This window comes from Scomber scombrus, chromosome 7 (genome assembly GCF_963691925.1).
Source record: "Scomber scombrus chromosome 7, fScoSco1.1, whole genome shotgun sequence".
Lineage (NCBI taxonomy): Eukaryota > Metazoa > Chordata > Actinopteri > Scombriformes > Scombridae > Scomber > Scomber scombrus.
The window spans coordinates 21,488,768-21,505,366 of NC_084976.1; the positions used below are offsets into that span (position 1 = coordinate 21,488,768).

Consider the following 16,599-nt stretch of genomic DNA (forward strand, 5'->3'; position numbering starts at 1 on the left):
CTTTAATGCCAAACAACAGCCTACAACCATATTTTCTATCAGGTCTGAATTACATGAATTACATTTAGCACTGCCCAATAAGAGCACTGCCCAGTAAGATTTTCCTTATCCAGGTGACACGAATAAGAGTTAAGAGTTCAAATTAATTCAAGAAATGTTCATTGATGTTTAAAGTTCTGTAAACTTCTGACCATATATCCATCTTAAGTTTTGTGTTAATTTTTGAGACTTTTTCATGTATTCACTTAACTATTGAGAGGTTGCCTGAGTAAAAGTTGCCTGTTTATTTGGGGAACCCTGGCAGATTAAAACAAGACAAGTGGTTCTTTGAGGCTATAGGAACTGTAGTGTTTCGAGTTTAATGACCAATATGTAAAATATTTACTGTACTAACTCATAGAGTATAATAATTTATCAGAGATTAAATAAACATGGTAAACTGAAATACTGGCTCCTGCAACTATAATACTACAGCCACTAATTTCTCCTTTGAAATTTCCATTCTGGTGTGGAGTGTCTGTTTTTGATTTGGCTTGTGTGATACGACCCACTGCCCATTCAACCTGATTATGGAGCTGGCACACAATTCTACAACACTACCACCACCACAACAACACAGTGTTAAGAAGTTGTGGTCATTTTACATATTTCTCTGAGATCAGGTTGATGCTCAGTTTGTCACCCTACGTTGTCAAATATGAAACAATGGCATACAAAGACAGCATCCTGCAGACACAGAAGAAAGTAAACAAACTGGATAAACTGAGATAGTTTTCACCTGGTGTAATAACCCACGTGAGCTTTGAGTCTGAGGAGGAGGGAGCAGGGGGAGACAATTCTCTCCAATATTTGATATGCTTACTGTCAGTGTTACATATTTCTTCCTTAAATGCTCACATCAACATGCTAACATAGTCAGAGTAATATATACATAATAAACAGTACATCAGTGAGGTTGTAAAACCATTATATATATTTTATCCTTCATTATTTTATCTGTATTTTTGATTTACCTTTGTTTTGCCTTTTGCACTGCATTGGACTCAATTACTGTTAGATTTTAAGACAAAATAAACCGACAATTACAAAAAGGGTATAAAAAACAAAGCAATAAGAATGACTTAAAGTCATGGATGTTCACCCACAATAAGCTGTGGATTTTTTTATCTTGCACAGTTCCAACGGTATTTTTGGAGAAACCAGTAAAATTAGAATTAAAAATGGTATACACAGTACACATTACACGCACAAAAAATTAACATCTGAAAGGCGTTTTTATTAGCAGATGATTGACTTTGTCCAATTGACTGATGAGGTCACATACAGCAGGTAGCTGAAAGGCAGGAAACACAAAGAGGAAGGACAGGAACTCTGATGAGTGAGTGATGAATGACTCTCTCATGGCTGATGTCTATTTTCTAAAAGTAAGAAACAAAAACATAAGTGGTAAAATGCATTGAGAACAATTCCAGTATATGGGCAAAGGAAAACTTACCTTTGGGCTGGTCTTCCTGGAAAATGGCTGATTTAACGTGATTTCACTTTTGTGTTTGATCTAAAGAATCCAAACTCAGTGAATGTGTGCTGTGCATATTAAATGTGAATGTAGAGATGTACTAATTTATCTTTGATCCCCATGATATTAAAAAGTTCAGCACTTAACAGTTAATTTAATAAAGATTTTTGAACTTACCCTGTGTCACATGGTGAATAGTTGTTTGAATAATTTTTAAATTCACTTGGCAGAAGTTCTGGACAAGGCAGAGAGCTTTTATGCTGCAGACTGGAGATATCTAGACAAGTGCCACAATATCAGAATTGAATAAGGTCAGTGTCAAGAAAAGATCCTTAATTATGTATTTTTGGTTTAAGTGTGCAGTTTCCACCACAAACTCTTGAGCTTACTTTTTTCTAATCAGAGAGAGAGAAAAAAAACTTCTCGTTCAAGAGAAGCTTACATAACTGTATATTTGAGAAAGCAAGAATTACAATTTATAGATGTTATAGATGTTTTCAATATTTAAATTTAAACAACAGGCCATTAAGTTAAATCAATAATGTGGAATTTTCCACTACAGCATCAAAGTTCAAGGAAATAATATATCTGATCAAGATGACTCATGATAGCAAACCTTTCATTGAAAAGAGGAAGACAGCAGTGCCCCCCTTCAGGAAGTCTCGGCTCTTAAGTTCCTCCAGGGAAATAAATGATCTCACACCTTGAGCTGGGTTCACATAAACAGATTCTTCTTTCACTCTACTTCGTCTTCCCTCTGTATGAGGGTTGTCAAATGCGGCTACAGAAAAAAATAGAAAACGTGTCTCCTTAAAGATACGTACATATCAGTGGTGATAGTATAACAAATGATTATCAGTCACAATAGATCACTGAGATAACTCAATAAAAACTCACTGTATGATGGATCAGTGGTCAAAGTGATCTGATAGGACATCTGTTCTTGAATGTGAGGGTTCTGATCCAACATGATGAAGGTAATCTGTCTCCATGGGCAAGGCCATTCAAGTGTTGAATCATGGTCACCCGACACTAAACGAAAATAAACTCCAAAAAACGTTTCCCGCAAAGCAATAACCATCTGGTAAGCATAACCTTCTGTAGAATACACCCGAGGGCCGTACAGATAAGTGTTGTAGTCAGTGTTTGTCAAAAGCCTCTCAAAGTTCTTGACTTGCCATACTTGATGTGGACACTCAGACTCAGATAGGTTGATGTCATCAATGGAAAAGCCTCCCAAAGAGTCTTCATTTCCCTTACGCACCTCAAACACAACCTGGAAAGGCTTAGCAGCATTCAGGGGAACCTTGTAAAACTGCCAATCAAAGGTTGGTTCACCTACGGGTAAAGAGGGAAAAACTTGCTTTTATCAATTATGGTTTGATTTCATCCTTTGGGTTTCTGACTTCTTTTTTTTCTCGATGGATGGTCCAAAGATAGTGCACATTGAAATATCTCAGTAACCATTGGAAGACTTTTCCAATACTGAGTCATGATCAAACAGCTACAAAATTAGTCAACCTGCTTATCATATTACATAGAACACAGTTTCAATACTTTTCTCTCCGTTTTCCTCACCAGTGATCTGACCCATGAGGCGGAGATTTCCTGTAGAGTCCCTCTCATCCTGGAACTCCCTGATCCAGATGTTGAGCTGGTCTGACTCGCTCCCACTGTGGTAGTAGAAGAACTGGAGACACTGTACATAACACTTCCTGGTGGGGCTCATCTTGTCGGTCTCCAGCCAGGCTGAGTCTCCCTCCTGGCCAGATGATGTGCTAACATGCATGAAATAACCTGGGGAGTGTTTAGGTTTGACCATTTTTTAGCTTATTATTGTTATATTTGATATAGCAGTTATAACTTTATATTTAGTTTGTTAGGACAAATCTTCAGAAAGTTAGTGTTAGGAGCTTTACCCCCCATCTTGTCAAGGCTGGTGTGGTCAGTAAAAGGCCCTCCAGCAGCAGAGCTCATTCTCTTCCAACCTTTGGTCAAGCCTTTTTCACAATAGCTCATCCCACAGATGTCAACCTCGGAGAAGGAGCAATGCTCCATAAAAGAAACTGATGCATCTGCGGTCACACAGCAAAAACATACTTCAAATAAGACACAATTAAAACATGTGTTTTTAAGTATGTATAATGAGGAAGTGCATCATTCTCACCAGCATGCTTACAGTGGAAACTTACTGCAGTTATAAAGGCGATTCAACTTATAGACATCAGTGTGGCTCATTTCCATTCTCTGGCCAATTTTGTCCTGGTACTGCGGTAACTTAGTGGCAATTGTCATTCCTGAGTTTTTGGAGAAGTAATTCTGGCCGTAGTGCAATACTGATAAGTAGTCATATGGAGCATTAAATGTTGTACTAGATTTCGGGGATAATTTCTGGAAATTACTCTGGTGTCCTGTTGATCAAAAAGACAAAACAGAAACAAAATAATGACATCAGATTTTAAAAATCCAAACTGCAAAAATCTCTGAAAAGTGTTTGCAACTTTTTATCTGTAACTGTTTTGATTTGACACACTCTGACGCATTCCTGTTTGCCTTCTATTTTTCACTTAATTTTTTATTATGTGAAGCACTTCTGAGCTGTGTTTGCCACACAAGGATCTTGTTTACTGTGGTGTTCTGACAGCAGAGAATAAATTAAAGATACATTGTATTGGTTGAGAAAAAAACAATGAGTCTTAAATGTTAGTCTAACAATGGTTTTACATATTGTCATGGTAAGGTATATCTGACAAATGTTTTAAAAGATGAGGATGTTATTATCAAACCGTCCATGATGTTTTTCCAAATAATGGTTATGTAGTCATCTCTGTCATATCTTGATTGTTCATGAAAAAAGCCCAGAGCATGGAGAAACTCATGCTCTACTATGCCAAGATGATCACATCGCCGACCGATCGAAACAACTTGGCCACTTTTAATAATCCTTGAAACATAAGAATAACACCTGCAGAGAGAGAATTGGCAAATAGTAGATGGAGTAAATTAATTTATGGTTTAAATTGTTAGCAGATTATATGTGTGGAAAAGCAGAATTACCCGTTATTGCTTCTGACTGAAAGGTAGTATTCCTCGGAGTCTCTGGGCTTAAAATCAATACATGACTTCAATCGGAAATGCTCAAAAGCCTGGAGAATGATTCCTTTAGCATTCATATCTGTGCTCATAGACAATAAAATCATGATTATTAGGATGTACTTTGTTTTCAGATTTGATTGTACCTCAGCAATGAATAAATAGTGATCAAGAGAGAAGGCATGAGACATGATAACTCACCAAGACTGTCTTCTAATACATAAGGAACAGGGATTTCCCACAGCTGCTTCTTATCCAAAATGGCATTCCTGGTAGCCCTTGTTTCCATACTAATTTCCTTGTGAGATATAAAGGCATTAAAATAATCGAAACAAACTCAACAAGCTATCCATCAAGATAATAAATGTTGCTCATTACTTACTTGCATAATGTCACCCTCAAATAAATCCAGACCTGGAAGGTAAACAAAAAGGTGACTGCTGTTGTCACCGAAAGCTGCAACAAAAACTACAACAGTACATAGCAGGATATTGTTACAGGAGACCATGTGAACCAGTAGTGTACTTTCTTTGCTGGTGCAAGAAATATACTATCTCATTCATATACTTATATGGAATATATAAACTTTAATGAAATATTTACCCCATCTTACCTTTATTTATTTCAATTATGTCCAAGTCCTTGTCATAATCGAGGTCTTAAGAAGAAAACAAATTACATTGTGAGATACAAAAGTACATTCCTTTTTTTTTTAAATAACCGACCCTGCATTTGTATAGTCTGTATTCATGTATGCATTATGTTATCTTTAGATTTAAAAGGTGCCCACTTTGTAACCCTGCAAATCCAAGTAATGTTGGTCTATATATGATTTTACCATAGCAACAAAGATATTTTAATAAATCTTATTCAATTAAAAGTTTGTTTTTGATCTCATTTCATGACACAAAAACCCTTACCTATTAACAAAGGCTCAAAAGGCTGAAAATGAATAAAACAAATATTATTAGAATACCCAAATGGATTAAATTCAAACTCAAAGATACTACTTTTTGCAACAATACAAGTATGTAAATGTACTTACCTTGACGAGATGAAGTATGCTCAGCAAAACAATTGCAGTTATGGAGTTATACATTATTGTGAATAAATATCCACAAAATGGTAAAGATGGACAATTGAAGTATATAAAAAAAGTATCTACAAATAAATGCAACTGAAGTATCAACACATCTAAATGCTTTAGTTTGATTAGTTTTCAAGTCTACTGTATAAGCTACAGCTCTACCTAATATGTCAAAAACTCCTACTCAAGTGAAGATACAGTTTATTTTGTGATACCTAACATGTCCTTCCACAAACATGAAATGTCTCACTAATTAGACATGGCAACTACAGTCTGCCCTCTAGGCCAGTCAAGAATTCAGCTGTCTGACTAATATACTCCTTTAATGCCTCAAGGAAAATGGTTAGCTTTGTGTGAAGATGAAAAAGACTTTGACAAAACTGCGATAAATATTGTGTAAATGAAAAACTAAACGTTTGAAATGCTTTCAACTGCTGAAGCAAGTCTCAAAGAGGGGAAATTATAAACTTTTTTATTTTTTATTTCATTGCACATGTGCATCACTTCTAAACTAACATTTTCTCTTCATTTGAATGTGTGCAGACCTCTGATGTGACACGTGTCCTCACCTTTATGTACTTTGTGACAGAAGTTCTTCAACCAGTTGATCTAGTTTTAGTTACAACACTTGCCTTTTAACACAAGCTGTGGGCTGTTTAAGAGTATGTAGATTTTAGTACACTTAGGCAAATAACTTAATGTGCAGTTGAGAAAAAAGAGCCCAACAGTAGGTAAAGTCTCTGTCAAACAGAACAATCTATACACATGCAGAGGAGACAAAATCTGTCTAATTGAAATATGTTAACAGCTAAGATTACTATCAAATTTTATTTTGGACAGTGTATGTATTAACTGATCTACACAGAATCTTACAACCTTACAGGAAGTGTTTTTTTCATGGCTGATGAGAAGAGTCTGGATGGAAGTTTTTAAACTCTCAGTACTCACTTGTATGAGTATGTATACAATCTGTTGTTCGTTCTCATTATAATTATGTTTAATTTTATGAATTTATCTCCAAATGTATATGTTATCTATCTGTTCATGGTAACACAACTGTCAGTAGGGTGTCAATAAGTCAGTCGGTTGAACATAAAATGGCAGCTGTTTCATTACACATTACTGAGTATATATCAATCAATCAATCAATCAATCAATCAATCAATCAAACGTTATTTATATGGCACCTATCATACAAGTTAATGCAGTTCAAAGTGCTTTACAGTTGATTGACAAGCAGATAATAACACAGAACAAGTGACAATATTTAAAAAAAAACAGGAACAAGAACAAATACCAAATTAAAAAGAAAAAAAACTAAACATATACTCAAAAATGCTTTAATTAGTTAACATTTATGTTTCTGAATAAACAGTATCATAAAATCTCCAAAACAGCAAATGCCACAAATGTCACATTGTCACATGTTAAATGCTACAACTCCTCCCCATGTTGAGATGTCCGGGGTTCTACTACATGAAATTTCAAATGAAAATGGATTTAAAACCTCTCTCAGTTAAACTTTTTAACCACTCTGCTGCCTGCACAACAATATTTTCCTGCACTGCTGCACTGTTACTCTCGACTTGTTGACCACTAGGAATTCATTTGTCACAATCAGACAATTAAAACTAATTTGAAAGGGGAAAAAAATCTAAATATAACTTTAATTGGTCTCACTTAAAGGCTTGTGGATGTCACTGAGAAGACACATCAAGGGTGTGGGGAGAGGCATGAGAAGGTTCCTCCTCTGTGTACAAAAGTCCCCCAACTGGTCAGTCTGGCTAACATTGAAAGCAATGTTATGTCAGGACTTACATCATACCTTGCCAGCTTTAAGATAAAACCTATTATTACTAATCTGACTGGCTCAAGAGGAGAATGCAACATGAATGGTAGTTATTATTATACCTACTTACATCATAACTTAGATCTTAAAATGTAAATACTCTGTAATAGTATACTGAGAAATGTAATCTACAGTACAAATCTGCAGGGTGACACTTCCAGTGGGCCATCAGGGTGTCAACATGGAAAACAGTTTCTGTGGAAAGACTGAGAAAATTAAGAATACAATAAGAATAGAGTAATAATGTGAAGGGTATACAATGGTTACGGTTGTATTGAGGCAATGCAATTCAATGAAATTATTGTTTAGAAATGCATCATACTCTACCTATTCTTACAAAATGTCTGGTGTCAATCAATCAATCTCAATCTTTATTTGTATAGCGCCAAATCACAACAAACTCATCTCAAGGCACCTTACACATAGAGCAGGTCTAAACCGTACTCTTCAGGTTTAATTTTAAAGAGACCCAACATTCCCACATGAGCAAGCACCTGGCGACAGTGGCAAGAAAAAACTCCCTATTAACAGGAAGAAACCTCAGGCAGAACCAGACTCAAAGTGGGCAGCCATCTGCCTCGGCCGGTTGGGGTAGAGAGGAGACAGAGGAAGGATAGGAGAGAGAAGAACATTGAAAATCAACATTGAAGTTAGAAGGTCCGGGACTGGAATCTGTCATCCGGACGTCTACAGGCCCAGATTACCTGTGAGACGAGAAAGCACAGACAACTCCGGGGAAGAAGTTTAAGTTATTGAATGCATTAATAGTGCATGAATGTTAATGGATATAGATGGATAGATAGAGAGAGGGAGGAGGAGAGAGGAGCTCAGTGCATTATGGGAGTCCCCCAGCAGTCTAAGCCTATAGCAGCATAAACTGGAGCTGGTCCAGGACAAGCCTGGCTGGCCCTAACTATAAGCTTTGTCAAAAAGGAAAGTTTCAGATGTTACGACAGTTGCACTGTTTTTCATCCAATTAGAGCAGGTAGTTTTTACTGCTTTTGTAATGACAGGCTTCTCCACATTTTTGGCATACATATACCCATGACCCTGCCTATTGAAATATGACTGCGTGTTGTTTTTATTAGTATTTGTCTGTCAGCAGTGTCTTTTATGGTTGGTTGAGGCAGACTCCGATCTATCTGCATCAACATCATGCAGTTCACGTTAGATCACATCTGAGGCTTTGGAAATTCAGCGGGAGACTTGATGAATCTGTGAATCATAATTTTAAAAAGTACACCACTTTTATAGTTATATTCATATGGTTTTACTCGAACTAATGTCAGAAAGAAATAATTTTGTAAAGAGGTTGACTCTTCACTAAGTGCACATATTACAAGAACAATCTGTTGCTGATTAAACGCTAAAGTTCCTTTAATGGGTGTTGTTTTCAATTCACTGCAATTTATCTAGACACTTTGACAGGACCGGATTGGATGTTCACCTTTTTCAACCCAGCTGAAATTATGCATGGCCAAGCATTATGAAAACCCACAGATATTTACAGTACTTTATTTCCTAAAATAATCAAATCTGCAAAGGTACCTACATTTTTAAATTTCAGCCTAAATTACATGGACATGTGAAACATAATGCACAAGACGACAGGAATATTTCCATTTGATGTGCCAGTGCAGCCATGAAAACATCAGCATTGTATACCTTTTTTTTCAATCTCACTAATGTCCAGATCTGTTTGGTCATCCCCATATCCTCCTGTTAAAACACCAGTGTGCATCAGTTAAAAGAAACCATGTTCAGTATGTTGGATATGAGTGGAGTGCTCTTGCTGTGCTTTGACTGAAATTATTATTATTTGTATAAAAGTGAAAAACAAAAGTCAAATTAGAAACATTTTTTAACAGATTTGTTGTTGCATGTCATTATCAGCAGTGAAATGGGCTGTGTGACATACATGATACAGCATCTGAACGTACAGGTAAAAGCATAAATGACAATATTAATACCATATTAGTGTGATATGCTTCATAGAAGGAAACATACCGAGACTGATGCCTGCTGCAAAAATAAAACTCAGTAGAATTGTACAAACATACATAAATGTTCTATTCAGGACAGGAAAGCCTTTTAAGATTTGTATGTTTTTAGTTTCAGAAAAAGCTAGATTGATCAGTTAAGAAAAGAAGTTGTATTACGTTGCATTGTCAAATTTTTGCAATACAAGGAAGTAGTATGTTGAAAGAGGAGATCAGTGTAAGTCACAGTGTGCACTTAAAAAAGCACATACATACCAGACAGTCTACGACACAAAGGACTAAGAGAATGATTGTACTCTGCTCATCTGTCATCTTAGTTATGACACATAAAAGTGTTAAAAAGGTTGGAAAAATGAGTTGTGCACATACCAAGAATACATACAAGGAGCACACAATCTGCCTGTATACTCTGTAAGCAGGTACACACAAATACATGTTGATTGATGGACATTCAGCTTTGATGGACCATCCTGCAGCTGCAGTCAACAGATATTTTTTTTCAAATGTCATGCAGAACAATAGTCGACATTGACTTGTCCTTGTTTGGGGTTGTTTGTTTAAGGTCCCACAGACCCTGCTGCTGTAAGTGTAAAAATAAATCAATAATTCTTGCTGTAACCCTAACCCTAACCCTAACACTCTAACGCCTTTCTCACCTCCCCCAGATCTTTATATTTCTATTAAATTTTGAACCAACATCGTTGTCTGTTTATTTGTAACTGTCCAGCTCTTGTTAATTTCTTAATTACTTCTTGTATATTTTATCGCTACTAAAAAGTTACGTTTTTTCCTGTTTCTGGGTCCTCAGTCCCTGTTGCCTTGTATGAAAACCATGACACAACAATGTTTTCCCCCTTTAAATATCTGTGTCTGAATGTAAAAAAGTACTGTAGTACAGTGATGAAGGTGAAAAATTAATTGACCACAAACGACCACAACATGACCACAAAGCATAGGGAAATATTCAATGTTTTAAATGTTATAAAATGTATACATTAGCATACACAGTACCAGGTCCAAACTGTTGACTGGTACTGTATATATAATCATTTTGTTTGTCAAGGTGTCATTCACATACAAAGAAATACTGTATACAGTATGTTATTCTACATAATGCCATTACTTATATGTAGGCTCAAAGCAACATTATGAAACTATTTTACCTTCAGCTTCAAAATCATTGTGACGGTACACTGACATGTAATTGGGAGAATGGCAACTCTTTCATCCCCACTCCGTGCCCTGAATGGCTGTTGTTGCATTATGTAACTTCAGTTCTATGAGTATGTGCGGATGGGTGTTTAGCTAATAATCGACATCTGGCTCGCCTGATGAGCCCTTCTGTGAATTACAATAACTTGTTATCTCACTAATATGTAACTATGACAGAACTAACACACATACACATACTAGCAACCACCTGACTGGATTTTCCACGGTGTGTGAAAATTATCGTAACATAAATCAGTATAATGCTAGCTGTTAGAATTTTAGCACACAGCTGCTGTGGGTCCAGATGTTGACGATCATGGAAGTAAGATCTGCCAGAAGCACAGTGAGGGATGTCACAACAGTAACCCTGTGTCTAGATTGTGAGCAGCTTTTTTAGCAGAATACCAGACTGCTGCCGCTAAACGTCCTGCTGACGCTTTGCTAGCAGTCTAGACATGGCATAAGTGTTGAAGTCTGCTCCACTTCAAATAGTGTTCTCTCTTGTTACAATAGTGCAGTACCCTAAAAGCTCAGATATCAACATAATTAAATGCACCAACATCCTGTAATTGCCACTGGCAGCAGAGGCCGCTGTTGCTGCTGCTCTGCAGAGGTTACATAATCTTGCTTTATTTAGACCCCAGAGAGCTCTAAATCTAGATCCCTGTTAGGCCTCTCTTATAAATGAATTGTTATAAAACTCATGAGGTCTCTGAAATCCCAACCAGAAGTAATGTGTAATTTTCTGACACCTCATCATATTAAAATCTAATTTACACACATTTTTTATAGCTGATTGATTGTCCTGCTTCTGTTTTTCCTCAGAAACTCCACCTAACTTTAGTCTATTTCAAAGTGACTGGCAAGCAATAGAAGTTAATGGACATTCACACAGGTATGTTGCGACACCAAAGTTCAAATTAGTAAATGAACATTACTTTTTTTTGTATCCGGGTTCCTCATTCCTATGCTCTATTCCTGGCAAACAAACAACATCAAAAACATTTTCATTTTCCAAGACAGGTGCCAGTGGCTCTCTCATCGCATCTCTTAATTATCTCAAATGTCCTTGGAATGCTGATTAACGTGAACTTGTTTTGCACATGTTATTTCTGTCTTCATTTTGTATTTTGAATCATGCTGAGTTTATTTCATAATGTTTTGAGCAAAATATCTACTGCTGCTGTTTCAAAATATTCAAATTAAGACATTTTGTATTGCATGTTTACTTAACAAAAAGGGAACACACAGTACAATTAACTGTCTCTGTTGTGTTTGAGAGGGATATTCAACAAAATGGAAAGTTTAAAAAGTTGATACAGAATATTTAATTGCAACTAAATGCTAGCCACATTACTTGTTGAATTTGACTTTAGTAAGACAACAGAATTTGTGCCCACTCATTCATTCTAAATTACCCTTTATGAAAATAATATAAACAGAAATATTTGATTCACATTCAACTCTTCACGCTGCTCTGCCATAGTTTTACCACTGGGTGGCAGTGTAGCCTCTTGTATTGGCATGGCAAATACTGACAACTTATTTGGTACAAACAGGGACAGTGTTGCATTACTTATGCGTTGTCCAAAAGGAGTTAAACTTTTTCACTACACATACACATACACAGGTGTAATCTGGGGTTCAATGTTTTGCTCAAGGTCAATTTGACACAATAATGGGAGAAGCTGTTGATCAATCTGCCAACTCTACAAATAACCAACCCAATCCATTGTTTCAACAGCTGACTTTTTTTTTTACTGCTTAAACCTATAAAATACATGTCAAACCTGTAGATTAAGAGCCACTTTCTGTATTGTATGAACAGTAAAGCAGAAGACTAAACTGCCAAATTTTCTACAAATTGCATTCCATTATTTTTGCTTTCCAAAATAAACTACCCTTTTAAAGCTTCTGGTATTGGAAACAGCACATCTCTTATTGTATTGTATTATATAATAAAGTTTCCTTATGGGCTGGGCTATCTGAAACCAGCCTAGCCCATAGGGGACAACAAGTTGGAACAAAAGCACAGCTTGAGAGAATTTACAATGACAAACAACATGAGACAGCAATGTCTCATCTCAACAGGCACTGATCAGCTTATCAAATCAGAATGCAATAGTCAGAATGCAATAGTCCAGTAACATCTAATCTACATCAAAACAAGATTGGATCTCTGTTTCTCGTTACCGTGAAAAAACTAACTCCAAAACAAACAAGATGTGTCTTGTTCAAAGAAAGTCCTGCATCAAAAAACAACTCCCACCTCAGTGGTCTGCGTCGTTGAGTTTGAATGGGGCAGACACAAGTCTAGCCCCTAGTATTAAAAAGCAGCAGTTGGGATCGAGGCCTAACGATGCCTTTTGACTGTCTTGACTGATAATGCAGTGTGAACAGTCGGTGTGAATAATGAATAGTCCTTCTCTGTGTGTGAGATCAGGTTTGCATTTGTAGTCTCTCTGAGCTTTGCTGTCGTTTGACTAGTTTGTGTCTCACTGATTGTAGCACCTTAAAATGCAGTAGTTATATTAAGGGCAGACTGAATTCAAGGAAGTTTCAGATAAAATAGTAAAAAAAAAATTAGTAAAAAGTACTAATTTATAACCTACAAACGTATAGATGTATTTGCAAGAATTGTTGATACTCACAAAATAGGTTGTTACTGTTCTGAATCGGAATGGGTTACTCACTGTGGCCTTATGCTCTAAGAAGAAAGAAAAGCAAATCAGTCAAAAACAATAGTAATCTGTCAAATCACAATCCTTCTATCTTCAAATAAAACTAAATGCTTTCAAAATTATAATTAGGGATTTAACATGTGAGATATCTCAAGAATGACTCAAATTTTTTTTTTAAATGCGGTTTTTGTTATCTCTTTGTTTTGAAGTTACCAATGACCAAATATGCACTGTAAATGTTGGGTGTGCATGTGAGTGTGTATGCAGTATTGTCATTGGACTCTGACCCTCCACGTTGGATGCTGGCACTGTCATCAGGGGGAGGATAAAGCTTTGTGTTGTAAGTTCAAAAACAATAACGTTGCACAATTTTAGTTTTTTATGACAGAAAAAAAAATCTGTGTTGTTTTAAATGCACCTGAATTTTAGAGCACCTTTCATTGTACAGTATGTGATATCTAATTAGAAAGTTGTCTAATCCTCTTTCACATCACTTCGGTCATTAATGTTTCTCACAGCAATATCTTGATTTTAGTGTTAAGACCACAGGGGTGCAGTTTCATGACAAGTGTCAACAAGTACAAGAATAAAGATAATAGTGCCTCTGGAGAAACTAGGAGACAAAATTGTGACAGGAGCCCGGACATGTTAAGACACGGGAGATGAAGTCAAAATACTAGTTTTCTCCTGGGAAAAATACAGCATGTGTCCCATCTGTGTGACGTATAACTTGCAATCATCCTTCTTTCAGGATGAATATTAAACACACAGTATGCTCTAAAGTGTATCAGGGCTACTGTATAGAAATAGATTCAGAGGGATGATTAAAAAACAGAAAAATACAGAATAAGATTTACCAGATTTATATTTTCTAGATTATTATTATTTTTTTTATAACTTACAGAATTTACAAAATGATACAGTTTCCAACTTTACAACACACATTAAAAACAAAGTATATACATGGTTGACAAGTGCAGAGGTTTGCTTTGCAACTGTTGCACTAAACAATAAATATTATGTTGTTGTCCAGTTTAATTTGCTTTGCAGTACAATACATTTCATGCTTCAAGCAGAGGTAGACCAAACAGGGCCAGCATCTTGATACATGATGGAGCATAGTGTGGAAGTTCACTTAGTTGGCCTTGACAAAGGACTGGTAGAGGGACATTAGCTGAGCCTGGAGGTCCTGAGCGTAGGGGTCCAGCTTTACCCTCAGGTCTTCAGCATATGGGGCAACAATCTGTTTCACCAGACTGGCTCTCTGACTCAACTCAACCTGGACCTTCTCGGTCATGGGAGCCACGCTATCTTGGAAATCTTGCAGATGCTTGTCCACTTTCTGCCTCAGGTCATCCGTGTAGGGACCCAGCTGAGCTTGCAGGTCCTTCACACTCTGCTCCAGGTTGATCTTCAGCTCCTCACTCCTCTGCATCAGGGTGGTTCTCAGAGCATCTGAGTCCAGGGAGTCTGCGTAGGGGGCCAGTTCCTGTTTCAGTTGCTCCACTCTCTGCTGGATCTGGGCCTTCATGTCCTCTGTGTAAGGTTCCAGCTTTCCCCTGACCATGCTCAGTTCCTGGGTCAGCACATTTCTGAGCACATCAGCTTCTGCTGTGATCTTGGTCATCAGGTCCTGGGCTGCAGGGGGAAGCTGCTCCTGCAGAGTGACTGCATACTTGCTGGCTACATCAGCACTCTCTGCTAGGCGGGCACTAGAAGACAGAAAAATAAGATCAGAAGTTTGTGTAATACCATACAAATCCCAAACATGTGAAACATGTCAGACATAGGCCTAGTTACCCCTGGCACTGTATGTCACACAACTTACTTGATTTCCTCTCCAAGCTGTGACTTCCTGATCATATGGAGGGTGTCATCAGCTGTCTCAGTGGCCTTTGCAATGTAGTCCCAAAAAGCATCAGTCAGCACTTCCATCTGTGGCTTGGGTGCATCAGCATAGAAGAGGTTGGCATGACAGCCTGTTGTATGGAGACAAGAACAGTTTCAGAGCAGTTCAGTATATTTTACTTGCTTTTAGCTGCTGAGCCCATGCTATGAATTCTGCTTGTTGACTTAGCGATGTGGAAATGTTGCTTAAAGGTAAAAACCAGGAGCTTGCAACTTACCAGACAGCACTGCAACGGTTAGTACCATGAACACCTTCATGACTGTGTCTTGCTGAAAAACAATTTTGATCTAGTTAATTTTCAAACTGGAGTAACACTGTTAAAACATTAAAATTTTCCTCTCAATGCTGTCATTTAAATGTAGTGAAATTCTCACCTGCTTTTAGCTGTTGTATCTCTCGGTGTCTAGCGGGTTTGTGAGTGTGTTCTGCGAGCGTTTCATGTATATATACCGAAGACAGGTGACAGTTGTAGTCAAGAGCCAAAGTCCAGGAGTCCCTGCCATGTTGTCATGACAGTTCTCTTCCTGTTTCTGCTGCTTCTCCTGACTACAATCACATGACTGCTGAGGCTACAACACAGACACAATCTTTGAAGTACAGTGAAGTTATGTGGCTTTTAGGAATATCTAACAACACAAATTATCTTATTATCTTGGGAAGCACTGCAGTAGTTATCCCAAAATGACAACTCCTGACCCCTCTCAACAAAAGCATTAAGGATTCAGCAATTAACTATCCACGTAGTTCAGCTCTAACCTCCAGATAACTCTAGATAACCCTGGTATGCTTACACTAGTGGACTTTGTATTAGGGTCAAGCAACGTGAATTAAATAGCACGAGGCGCAAAAATGATTTCTTTTTTTGAATTTGATTGACCCAGCAGGTAAATTTGTATTAATGGTGTCAATTTTGCCAAACCACTTTTGCAAAAGAGCAGCATTTTCCAACTGGTTGTCAAAATAGCACTGTATTTACTTGATAGATAAATTGCAAGCTTATGTGCTGGAACTCATGACAAATGCTAGGAGTTAAGCTAGAGAAACAATAAGGTGGGGAAATAACTTTTTAAAAGCATATAATGTTGCCACTTTCTGTTTAAGAAGCAAGCATAAAGAGATAACTGCGTCAGAGGTAATAGTTAGACAACAAGAGTTTTTTTTTCTTATACATTATTGAATTAACACAAATCTATCACACAGGGACTAATACAACAGTGTCTGTACTTATGAAACATCTCAATATATCAAATGC

The 16,599-nt window shown here is 37.1% G+C and overlaps 2 protein-coding genes across 2 annotated transcripts; both read right to left on the reverse strand.

Moving 5' to 3' along the window:
• Positions 1–2,118: 2,118 nt before the first annotated feature.
• LOC133983917 (meprin A subunit beta-like) lies at positions 2,119–4,898 on the reverse strand. The gene is made up of 8 exons (XM_062423130.1): positions 4,811–4,898; positions 4,574–4,691; positions 4,303–4,481; positions 3,709–3,927; positions 3,403–3,591; positions 3,095–3,313; positions 2,414–2,854; positions 2,119–2,297 (listed from the first exon to the last, which is right to left on the reverse strand). The coding sequence occupies exons 1-8, from the start codon at positions 4,896–4,898 to the stop codon at positions 2,119–2,121; spliced, it is 1,632 nt and encodes a 543-aa protein (XP_062279114.1).
• A 9,557-nt stretch (positions 4,899–14,455) lies between these two features.
• Positions 14,456–15,817, reverse strand: LOC133983214 (apolipoprotein A-IV-like). The gene is made up of 4 exons (XM_062422212.1): positions 15,722–15,817; positions 15,565–15,616; positions 15,267–15,417; positions 14,456–15,150 (listed from the first exon to the last, which is right to left on the reverse strand). Exons 2-4 carry the CDS (start codon positions 15,602–15,604, stop codon positions 14,574–14,576), a joined length of 768 nt encoding a protein of 255 aa, XP_062278196.1. The 5' UTR covers positions 15,605–15,616; positions 15,722–15,817; the 3' UTR covers positions 14,456–14,573.
• Positions 15,818–16,599: the final 782 nt, after the last annotated feature.

Bases quoted from the DNA above. Each gene is read 5' to 3' on its own strand.
- LOC133983917 (XM_062423130.1), bottom strand. From the start codon at position 4,898: ATGGAAACAAGGGCTACCAGGAATGCCATTTTGGATAAGAAGCAGCTG. The intron at 3,928-4,302 runs GTTTGATAATAA...TTTGATCAACAG, and splicing joins TTGGAAAAACATCATGGACG to GACACCAGAGTAATTTCCAG. The intron at 2,298-2,413 runs GTGAGTTTTTAT...TTTTTTCTGTAG, and splicing joins GACCACTGATCCATCATACA to CCGCATTTGACAACCCTCAT.
- LOC133983214 (XM_062422212.1), bottom strand. From the start codon at position 15,604: ATGAAGGTGTTCATGGTACTAACCGTTGCAGTGCTGTCTG. The intron at 15,418-15,564 runs GTAAGTTGCAAG...TCCATACAACAG, and splicing joins AACCGTTGCAGTGCTGTCTG to GCTGTCATGCCAACCTCTTC. The intron at 15,151-15,266 runs GTAAGTTGTGTG...TCTGTCTTCTAG, and splicing joins CAGCTTGGAGAGGAAATCAA to TGCCCGCCTAGCAGAGAGTG.